The 12008-nt window shown below is 41.9% G+C and overlaps 1 protein-coding gene across 3 annotated transcripts in view; it reads right to left on the bottom strand.

The window, feature by feature from the left end:
- Positions 1-3137: 3137 nt before the first annotated feature.
- The window catches only part of SLC25A12 (solute carrier family 25 member 12), a 173946-nt gene continuing 165075 nt past the window's right edge, over positions 3138-12008 (bottom strand). For all 3 annotated transcript variants that reach the window (XM_073807572.1, XM_004319548.4, XM_019922964.3), the window contains 5 exons: positions 9981-10121; positions 8008-8146; positions 5295-5453; positions 5095-5185; positions 3138-3779 (listed from right to left, as the gene is read on the bottom strand). In XM_073807572.1, the coding sequence (XP_073663673.1) occupies positions 3581-3779; positions 5095-5185; positions 5295-5453; positions 8008-8146; positions 9981-10121 (729 nt within the window). In that variant the 3' untranslated portion in view covers positions 3138-3580. The remainder of the gene's footprint in view (positions 3780-5094; positions 5186-5294; positions 5454-8007; positions 8147-9980; positions 10122-12008) is intronic.

Genomic DNA, 12008 nt, shown 5'->3' with positions numbered 1-12008 from the left:
GACAACAGACTAACCATATAAAGAAGCAAAAAATAATAATAATAAATTACCTCATACCACATGCCAAAGACAGTTCCAAGTAGGATGAAACTTCTGTGAGAGAGGCAAAACGAATAAAGCATTTAAGAAGAAAATATCAGCCATATTCATAACCTGGAGAGAGAAAAAAATTTAAGTGAAATATAAACCATGCTACCCATAAGGGAAAACTGATGTATTTGAACATACTAAAATTAACATGTTAATCAAAACATTGTGAAAAGACAAGCCACAAACTGGGAAAAGATTTTGTAACACCACTCATAAAGGAATAGTATCCCGACATATAAAGAACCCCCTGCCAATTATTAAGAAAAATGGACAAAACCTGAACACACATTTCACTCACCAAAGATGAAATCCAAATAGCCAATAAACTTATAGGCATTCTCACATGCTATGAGGTGGAAAGTAAATTAGTAAAGTCTTTTTGAAGAACAATGTGGCAATATATATGAACATATAAAAGGCGTCAGCCTCATCTGATATAAGGAAAATGCTAATTAAAATCACAAGATAACATTATACACTCGACAGATTGGTAAAACTTAAAGAGCCAATACACTCTTGAAGGAATGTAAATCAGTACGGGCACCTCTGGGAAATAGTTTGGCATGATCTAGCTAAGTTGAATCTTATAAACCTTGTGCCTCTGTGGTTCTGCTCTTAGGTATATATCCTTTTAAAAATGCATACTCCAAAACACACATACAAAACATCCAGAGCCTGTAATATACCCAAACTGGAAACCACCCAGATGTCCAGAGTAAAACGGCAAAATAAGTTGTAATATATTCATACAATGGAATAAGCAAATCATAGCTTATATAGCAATTTATAGGGATGAATCTTATAATGTTTAGAAAAGGAAGCAAAAGTATACAGTATAATTTGATTCACATAAATTTCAAAAACAGGAACTAAATAGTGTGTTTAGGAATGTGTACGTGGGTGGTAAAACTATAAAGGAAAGCAAAGAAATGAAGAGCAGGGATGGTGTTAAAGACGACAGCAGGGGTTATGATGGGAGGATCCTGTGGGGGAACTTCTAAAGTATTAGAAATGTTCTTTCTTGACCTGGGTAGTTACATGGGTGTTCACTTTATGACTGTCTGTTTAAAAAATATCTGTGTGTGTGTCTGTGTATACATATACACATAGATGTTTCATGTATTTTCTGTATATTGCACTATAGTAATCAGATACACAGATAGTAAATATGGAAAGACATTTGACCTCACTAGTAATTAGTAAAATGAAAACTAAAACACCTATCACGATTTGCCTAAAACGTAAAAGACTGACAATATCCATTTTTGCTGCAGTTGCAAAGAAATAGGCGTTCTGCATATGCTGTCAGAAGGAAAGTAAATTAGTAAAGCCTTTTTGAAGAACAATGTGACAATATATATAAAAATGTAAAACCCATTATCTCATGAAGTACCAATTCCAATTTGAAATATCCATCCTAATGAAATACTAGCACATGTACTCAAAATACATGTACAAAGATGTTTACTGTTCACTGCAGCATTGCTTGCAATAGTGAAAAAATGAATAAATGTCAATAAGGGAGTTTTTGTGAAAAGTATCATAACCCATACACTGGAATACTATGCAGCTGTTAAAAATTAATCTTTGTGAGCTGACCTGGAAAGATCTTAAAGACTTCAAGTGAACAAAAGCAAGTCACAGAACAACACATACATAGCATAATCCTGTTTTTAAAATATAAATATGTACATATATTTATATACATATATATGTATGAAAAACAGACCACAACTTTATACTCTAACCTTTAGCAGTGATTACCTCTGGGGCAGGGAGGGTAAAGGGAGAAGCAGGGTAAAGAGGGTACTTTCACATCTCTCTCTCCCTCTCTCTCTCTCTCTCTCTCTCTCTCTCTCTATATATATATATATATTTTTTTTTTTTTTTTTGTCCTGAAACTTTTGCAAGAACATATCCGTGGACTACTTGCTTACTTTTAACCGGTGGTAATAGCAAAACAACTGTATTGCTATTTATTCCATTCCAATGAGAACAGCTGAATACATTTGGAAATAACTTGCTTTCGAAGCGAATTCTTTTGTTCCTGGAGGGCCTCGAGAGAGCCTATAGTGTGCTACAGGGCTGTCAGCCATCAGTTGATGAACCACGTGTAGGATATTAAGTGACTTGGTCCAGCTCCAGGCTCACCCCTTGAAAATATTTGCATACATTCTCATGCCGGCTCATTGGCAATAGCAATAATGTTTTCCCAAAGCACTTTGCTAAAATAAATAAATTCTGATGCTATACATCAAATCACAACCAGAGCAAAGTGTTGATGTGGCTGTCAAGATGCATGTTTAGATCTAAATTAGCAATCACACCCTTTGGTGAGTGACTTTTGGAATAAGTTTGTATTTGGATTCATAATGAAGAGCCTAGACCCCACCAAATTATGAGATACAGCTTTTCTCTTTCTTCTGCACTCCTCTCACTCCACCACAGCCCTTTCCAAATCAAATGATTTCCTATAAAAGTGGGAAAGAGGGAAACCTGATCATTAGTTATTGGGAATCGGTAGTGAATCAAAATAAAAAGTACTATCGGTACCTTTATGAAGGAAAATCCAACTCCATGCATACATTTTGGTGTGCATTTTATTTTTGATTGGAATCATATCCATATGAAGGAAAATTGCCAAAGTATTCTTTACTCTTTTGAAAGCTAGGCCCTTGCCTTGCTGTGTCAGAGGAAGGCAAAACTAAGCCAGTAATGCTGGAGACATCCCTGTTTCCATATGCACACTGGCAGGAGAGGAGCTGTCTAGGAAATGCCTTTTGATTGATGAACAGAGGAGAATCTATACACACGTGAAATATAAATAGAAACCTATCAGTACACACACAAGTCATTAACCTGGTCCTCCGGCATCCACTGGCATGCATCTGTTCCAAAGGGTCTCTTCTTCAATGGTCTCAGCACTTTGTCTCATTATGCCTCTTATCAGCAAATACCTTTTTATTCCAGAAGGGAAAACAAGCTAGGAATTAAATACATCCAATACTGAATGCTTTATTTCCGTAAGTCACCAATAAGAGAATGAATTTAATTTCAATACATTTATTTTCGTGTAATTCTTAATAAAGCGCTTTCAAAACATTCTGTACATTTCAAGCCACTCAGAACTGCATTACATTCTATAAATGTGATTTGTCGGGATGAGGTGCCAAGATGTCTCTGTACAAAGATGTACAATATGTACAGTCACTGTAAGTGCAAGCTGTGCGAAGCGGTCTAGGACAGTAACTCATGCCAAGGCTTAGAAAACGTTTCAACACATAAAACTAAAGGTTCAAACTGCGTTGTATTTTTTTTTTCCTGGGCAAATGATTAGTTTATAAACAAATATATGTATATGTCATATAGAAAGAATAGTTTGACCCCTCAGCTCAGTCAGCACCATGCAGCTGACTGGATGCGTTACGGGGCTGCTCTCCTAGGCCTCTCTCTCTAGGGCGCCGTTTTGCCGCACTCGAGGGTTGTCTCATCACTGAGCTGCCGCCGCCACCTTTGGCTGGGCCACAGCAACACTAGGAGGTTTAAATTTGGGGAGATAAAGGCCAAACTTGTTTTCGATGCCAGCAAAAGTGGCTGTGGCGAGTCTGTATCCGCCGATGTGGTCGGGATTGGCAGGAGGAAGGTCTGCGATGCGCGACTTAGGTGTTGGTTCTGAGCCAGAGGGTTTGCTGTTGATAGGGAAAGCCAATGGTTAGTGGGCTCGAGACTGATAAAGACGGAAAACTACTGAACACTTTCAATCTGACCCACGTGCCTCAAAGAAGAGTGTCTGTCCAATGAGTTCCTTGTCATTTATGCTGCATTAGTCATTTATGCTGCATTAGTCATTATTTATAGCTACTTTGAAAGCAACACATTCACATATTTGATTAAGAGAAATGGCTTCAATTTCATATACATATATAGATCCACAGAAAAGAGACCAGAAAAAATACACTCAAATATCACCACTCTGGGAAGTAGGAATACGGATGATTTTCTCTTTTCTCTTTTTGTTTTCCCAATTTTTTTACACTAAGCATAAATTAATCATAGAAAATTTACATCTTTCTTTTATTTTGACATAATTTTAAAAGCTAACTTTTAAGGTAAGAGACTCACGAAGGTTATTACTAAAATTAAAGAGAAATAGATATAATTCTTACTTTTCCAGGATGTAAAAGTATAGAAAAGCCTGGAATTGTGAGACTGCTGTTCTTACTTTCTTTGTGTTAAGTCCCTCTACTTCTTGGTTCAAAAGCTAATTCCCTACTTGGCTTCTGAGCAGGAAAGGGGTTCACAGGTTTATGAGGAAAAGACTCAGATACAGAATTTGATCTTCTGCTGAAAAGCTGGTAATTGCTTCCTTTGGGTAAAACCTTCGCCAGCAAATTCAAGTGATTCCTCTTGTCCACAGCACAAGCTTCAAGTACTAAGCTTCAAAAGGCCCAATTTCTGGCCTAAATGTCACCAGTGATTTTGTCCATGGGCATAACCTCTCTTTGAATTTTTTTTTTTTTTGCAGTAAATCAGTTCTAAGAATGTCTATACCTATCTAAGAATAAATTATGGTGAATAATGAAATCTTGGGGGTGTGAAAGGGCTTCACTGAGTCTTAGAAAGTTTACAAAAGTGTAACTAATACAAATTTATATTACTTCTGGAGAAAAGGCCATATATAATAAAATCCAAATAAGGAGCTAAATCCATGAAGCTCAGTATCTGCCTACACGTAGAAGACAGTTCTTCATGTTACATTTTAATTTGCTGCCTCCCTAAACTTTCCCCAAGTAACTGCTTAATACTTGTATGATGTCACCCTGCCAAGGTCTTACTCCTCCGACACTGAAGCTTCTCAAGTCCACTGTCTGTTTTAAATGTGTTGGTCCTGCAGGATCCTCTGTCCTGTCAGTTTCTGTTCCAAAGCTGCCTTAGTAGGCTGAACAAAGACCTGTTTGGGGTTTTGGTGCTTTCTTTATAAGGGAGTTGAAAAGCTGCACTTACAGGCCTCCAAAATCAATGTAAAACCACCGCTGGAGAAGTTCATAGGTGACCAAAGTAACACCAAACTGGGGAGAGGATCGAAACACTCGAGCTGAAAGAGAAAGACTGGGGCAGTTAGCAGCAGGATGACTACGGCAAAGACAACCAGTAATGGGACCAGGACCCCAATGCCAGCCTTTCCACATGGCCCCAGCCCCTACCTGCGGTCCCTTTCCAAAACGCAGAGGGCCCTTCTTCCCGGAGTATCTTCCTGAAACAGTCGATGACACCACTGTAGGTCGTTTGGCCAGCGCGGGCGGCCACCTGCAGTCTTGTCTTGATGACATCAGCAGGGGTCACCAGAGAAGCGGCAGGCACACCTTTCGGGAGAAAGGCACATTTAATTCATCCAAAGTGCCTTAACAAAGGAGAGACATACTGCTAAAACTAACAATACAATTAGCAGCTTTAACTAGAAGCTTCTTAAATAGATACCTGGGTGCTAATGGAAAAAGGATCTATAAGCCTATTAGCTGCTTCAATGGGGTCAGGGCAAAGCTCTTTTTTTTTCTTTCTGAATTAGGAAAATCACTCTATATTGCATGATCCCGAAGAACTGTGAGAGGAAAAAAATGCAGCAACATGACTAGGACAATCCCCAAGTGTTCTTTAGGTTTCAATTATTTTACCTCCTTTCTTTTCTTAAATAAGATACAGTATTTTCATATATAATAGAAAAAATGAGGATAATGCCAATTTAATGAGCTGCTAAATATATCTGATACCAAGCTGTAGTGTTTTTTGCTGATTCCTGTCACCTTACTGTGCAAGGTGACTATCAACACTCATATATCCACTCACCCGTTTGAGGGGCTAACTTGAGAGCTGACTGTGCCCCTTTCAGACATGCTTACATGACAGAAGTCATTACAACTGAAGCAGAGGAGGCCAGGCAGGCAGTTAAGGAACGTAAGGGAACTGATCATGAAAAGGCCTTGTCATCCGTCCCCTGTGCCCCAGCTCCCCGGGGCCATGTTAAGATTCAGCAGCAGCAGGACACACGAGATGGATTTCACAACCACACCTTTCACTTATAAAACAAAACAGGGAACAAAGGAGCAAGATAATCTTCCTCAGGGGGAAGAAATTCAATTTGGCCTGAATATCACCAAATGCTCACTAGGCAGATGGGGCCGTGACTCTGGGGGGGGTTCTGTTAGAGACGAGGCAAACATCCCCCCGCAGAGCCCTCTACATTGTTCAGACAGAACTAGGTAAACTGCCGCCTTTGGAATGTTCTGAATTCTGAATGTTCTCAGTGCCGGCCAGCAAAGCTTTACAGGTAAAAATTAGAACAATTCATCTCTCATTCTGAAAACTGACATCGAATGTCTGTGGGCAAGAAGCTGGTGCTGACAGTTCCATGAAAATGTTTACTTGGTTCCGTCAACCACTGGCAAAACGCCTGCCCATGATAAGACTGTTCTTTGCTGCTGCCTGGACAGCAGAGAGAAAAGACTGGGGGGAAGATTTGCTGGCCCTCACTTAAAATGGGGAGGCTTTGGTGAACACCCAAAAGGAACTGGATGAACACTCGGTGCCAAGACTGAGCAGGCAGCTTTACTGGCTTTCAAATTATAACTGCAAGTGACTGTCCCAAATAAGGGCTCAAGGCTCCCTGGGAGAGTTTCTTGATCATCACAAGTCATTCCCTATCATTGTGGATGAGAAGAGTAACATGCCCACCCGACACCCCTGGAAGCAAGGGCTCCTGCCACACACCACACTCCAGGGAGTGCTCAGGCTATCCTGCTGTGCTTAGCCAGCAAACCAGAGGAGAAGGTGCCCAGTGAGCCACACAGCAGTGCCAGGAGCCAAGTGGTAAGAGCCACCCTAAGCACCTGGGGACAGCCCTGGGTTTGTGCTCATTCACCTTGCCCGTTTCTCTCCCTGACCAGCTGTAACGGGGAGCAAACATGCGCCCTTTCCTTCTTCTGTCACATCCGAGGGCTGGTGCAACAAAGGACGCCTGGTCCTCCCCTTCTATCCCGAGTCAGCTCCCTCACAGCTCAAGAGGAAGGCTGGAGCATGAGATCAGGGGGAAGTGTCTTAGTACCTTCCTGCACTTGTTGGGCTCCTCTTTCAGATGGAATCTCTTCTGTGCTTAAATCCGGTATCTTAGACCAGATGAGGATTTTCATTCGTTCCGTTAACATTTACTGAGCTCCTATTATTACTATGTTGGCCACGTAGGGAAGGCAAGGATGAACAGAGTGAAACCCCTGCCCTCAAGGAGCTTCCGGTCCAGTACAGGGGGTAAAACTTATGCAAACAACCATTAATAAAAGACAAAAAGTGTTAAGCGACAGAGAAGAGACGCCAACGGAGTGCAAGGTGTGTGCTGGGGAAGTACGGCTCACTTTGGTCTGATGAGGACGATGGCAGAAGGAACAGGAACAGCTTCCTGAAGCAAACTCGATTTTGAGCCAAATCGTGTTGATTCCAATATACAGAATTAGAAAGTGAGAGCATGCTTAGACCTGTGCGTCAGGATGAGGTACAACAAAGCAACTGGTTTGATGAAGAATTTTTCCACCTTAATGCTTAGCTGGCTGCACCCAAGGTTTCAGGGGTAGAGGAGGCTAAGGAACACGTTACTGATGAAAGCCAATTGAGATGGGCAGAGCTAATTTGGCTCTAAGTTGCTAAGCTGCATTAAGCTGTTTATCCACATTATGCAAATGAAATTAACTCTCATCAGAATTACAGCACACCTCGCAAAGGAGAAAAAGGGATCATATTTAAACTAAGTCAGATACAAACAATAACCTTTCCAGAAATAAAGGGGGAAAGCACATACAGATTCTGTACTTCTTAAAGAGAATGCAGGGGGAGGCGGGGACTCTTTTGGTTTAAAAAAAATATTGTAGTTACCTGCCATGGCTCCAGCTGTAAGGAGATATATACCTCCCACGTGTCCGTGTTCATCAGCCAGAAGTAGTTTGCAGTGAGCATAAACAGGAAAATAGATTGCAGAGAAGGGAATGTCTCGGAGGAAGCACGCTTTGGCACCCTGTCACACAGTGAGGAAACAGTGCAAAACAGTTGTGTAAACAAGGTGTGAATGCCCACCAGGGATCCAGGGTGACAAGCCTGAGATGTCCCTCAAACAGCTTTGGGACTGATGTGGAAGGGAAATGGGAGAACCAGCCGGGCACAGGGAAGTAGAGAGACACGGCTCAAAGTTTGAGAAACACTGGTGGACCCAGGAGTCCTAGAGTTAGTTAACTGGGTAATGATGGTATTCTGACAACTAAGCATTTTCTGGCATTTCCAGTATAGATTCAGATTTTAAGGTTAATAAAAATTCAATGCTCAAATCTCTAGGCTGCTTGTTCTGTTTGGCTTTGGTGAGTGCCAGGGGGAGGGCGTGTGGGTGGGAACAGACTTAGAAACCCAAAATTAATAGCTTGATTTCAAAGCAACCAGCAAAGGCAGCCCCCAAAACTAACAAATTACCAATTCAACCCACCTCAGCTTTGAGTCCCTGAAGTACCAGGTAAGAAGCTATGGACAGGAGCAGTGGAAAAGGAAAGTGACTATTTTAGGGAAGGGGAAAAAGAAACCACCAATCTTCCCTCCTCATTCCCCATGTCCTAAATAGCAGAGGACGGAGGAAACCCAGACAAAATATTTTAGCAGGAAATTTCCCTGGGAGTAGAAATCCAGCCAGGTACAGCTTGTCTCAGTGACTGAGGTCGCAATGAACACCTTCCTCAACCCCACTATTCTACTCCCCAGGCTTTAGCTAGCCAGGCAAAAACTCCATCTTTGGTACTTGTTTCCCCGATGGCTCTGTTTTTAAAAGACAAACTCAAACATTAAAAAAAAAAAATTCCTGGGACTCTCTGAAAGATGATACAGAGAGAAACAACTTTAATCAAATCAGCTCTCAAAGGGAATTCCAAAAAGGATGGAAGCTGGGGGCAGAGGGGAGGGAATATGTACAAAACTCTCTCAGGATAGGCATCATTGGTTTACTGGTCTCCTAAGAGCCTTGTAGCTGTGTGATTCTAATCTAGAGAATTTCTAATTTCCAATTTGTAGCTACAGAAGCCAATTTACACATTTCTACTGTGGTGGATCTATAAATAAATCAGATGCTGTGGAAACACAGTTGTCTATAAAAGCTAAATTTACGTATACCCCCTTTATACCAGGCAAAAGAATAGAAAGAAATATTCTTCCTTGTTTAAGAAAAATAATAGCTTCTGCTCCATTACATCTGATGTGTAATGATGGGAGTAAGTACACCTGTGGGGAAGGAATCTGTTGACTGGCGTTTTGCTAAAGTACAGTACACCCTGGTTTGGTTTGGTTTTGTGTTTTTAAATGGAATTCATTATTGACAAATCCCACCACTTAACTTCTTAAAGACCTGAATCCTACCAAACTCTACTACTGTTTCACTGTGGTCAAATTATTAAGACAAAGAGAAGCTCCTACTGGGAAGATAACAATAGAGATAACTCAGACTCAAAATAAACGTAAGACTATTTTGAAGTCCTAAACCAGCCCCAAAAGAACACCAAAGAAACTTCCCAAACCCACCATCAAATAAAAGGCTGTGAGCCTGCAGCCAGCTGGTCTGCAGGGCTGGCCTCCCTGCTGGCAGCTTCATAAAGGCCTGAAGATGACAACAGGAGAGCGTGTTTGTATATCCCAATGCCTCTAATAGAAGTGTCCTGGTTTTTCCTTTTTGTTTGATTTTCTACTCCAGGGACCACCCTGCTGGACAAGATTCCTTTTCCATTTGGCGGGGGAGAAGTCTGGTTCCACATTTTTTCACATTTCTATTGAGTACATTGCAACCTCTCTACTGAGATAACCCAAGGGAATCTACTCACCTTATACAGACCAAAGAGTCCCAGGTCCCGGAGCACATTCAGGGCACTGACCCTGGGTCCTGTGGTGATCTCTCCAGCTACCTGCAGGCGAATCTTGACTATCTCCAGAGGGTTAGTAAAGATGACCTGAGAGCCACCAGCCTGCAGGCAAGAAAGGAGAGATAGAGCAGATTTCCAAATCAGCCCCACCGGAAGTACAGGCAAGAAAAATCCGGAGATGCCTCCACATTGTACCACTTTACGCTTCCCTCTTCACGGGGGAATGAGAGTCTGATGCTTTGGCCTATGCTGGAGGGGCTCACAGGGATGGCCCGAAACTCTGTCTCAAGCTTTGTTTCTATTTGAAATGTCAAGAGTGTTTCCCAGAGCAGTCTTTCCAGGGTTAACCCAGCCATATGCAAAATGGCAAAACTAATAAACTCATTTGGAAAACAAAAGTGAAGCCAGATGTGGCAGCACGAGAGCCAACGAAAGGGAAAAGATGGTAGAAGATTGACTGGTATCTTTTACCATGCTGGAGCTAAAATTCGGATCTACAACAGTTTCTTTCCTCTTCTTAGCAAGCATTCTCCTTAGCTCAACCACCTGCTTCTGCTTCACTGGATTGCAGAGCAATTAACACAGAGGTGTTTCTGCCCCACGGAGGTGGCTTAAGTCAAAGGGGTAAGTCTCCTCTAGTTCAAATTCTAAAATGTACTATCCTGAACAAAACTCTGAGACAGATCTACAACTACACCCACACAAAAGAAGATAATTTGGAAGGACAATTGCAGTATCATTTCAAGACCAAACCAGAAACACTGTTCAAAGACAGAGCTGGAAAATGGAACATCTAGTTACCATGAAAACGAGGGGGCAAATCAAAGCCACACTCCACACTCTCTAGTGGTGGGTGACTGACAGAGATATTTGAATTTGGCTAATGAAAGTGTATTTGCACCTGAAATCTGTTAACTAGTGGTGGGGGGGAAATGTTTAACAAAACTGCTACCAACTCCTTTTTTGGTTTCTGTGAGAAAGAAAAAAAGTGTTTATGTGTATGTGTGTACATATGGATATATAAAAATAAATAAAAATTTAAAAATATATATATACATCTCCATTCATGAAGTGAAAAAAATCACATCTTCATCTCAAGTGTAGCTGTTTACATTATATAATCAGAACCACATTCGTATAATCATAATACATTATATAATCATAACTTCACTGTAATAGCATGTCACATGTGAAACAGGAAACGGGTACCTCACTGGTGATTCTAATTCCACAGGTATGGGTGGACTACAAACAACACCCATAGAACTCACAAGCAGGGGCTTCCCTGGTGGCGGAGTGGTTAAGAATCCACCTGCCAATGCAGGGGACACGGGTTCGAGCCCTGGTCCAGGAAGATCCTACATGCCGTGGAGCAACTGAGCCCATGCGCCACAACTACTGAGCCTGCGCTCTAGAGCCCACGAGCCACAACTACTGAGCCTGCGTGCCACAACTACTAAAGCCTGTGCGCCTAAAGCTCGTGCTCCGCAACAAGAGAAACCACCGCAATGAGAAGCCTGTGCACCACAACGAAGAGCAGCCCGTGCTCACCGCAACTAGAGGAAGCCCGTGTGTGGCAATGAAAACCCAACACAGCCAAAAATAAATAAAATAAATTTATAAAAATTAAAACAATGGGGCTTCCCTGGTGGCGCAGTGGTTGAGACTCCGCCTGCTGATTCAGGGGACGTGGGTTCGTGCCCTGGTCCGGGAAGATCCCACATACCGCAGAGCGGCTGGGCCCGTGAGCCATGGCCGCTGAGCCTGTGCATCCGGCGCCTGTGCTCCGCAACGGGAGAGGCCACAACAGTGAGGGGCCCGCGTACCGCCAAAAAAAAAAAAAAAAAAGTAAAAATTAAAATAAGTTATAAAACAAAAAATACTCACCAGCAACATTCAATGCCACCTCAGTACTCTACCTTCACTCACACTCCCGTTCATTTTTTCTAAAACCCACAGCCCTCCCAGACCTTTTCCAAGGGGGAGCAA

This window comes from Tursiops truncatus, chromosome 7, assembly GCF_011762595.2.
Source record: "Tursiops truncatus isolate mTurTru1 chromosome 7, mTurTru1.mat.Y, whole genome shotgun sequence".
Taxonomy (NCBI): domain Eukaryota; kingdom Metazoa; phylum Chordata; class Mammalia; order Artiodactyla; family Delphinidae; genus Tursiops; species Tursiops truncatus.
The sequence above is the reverse complement of the archived record's forward strand: the minus strand, read 5'-3'. Positions and strand labels throughout refer to the sequence as shown.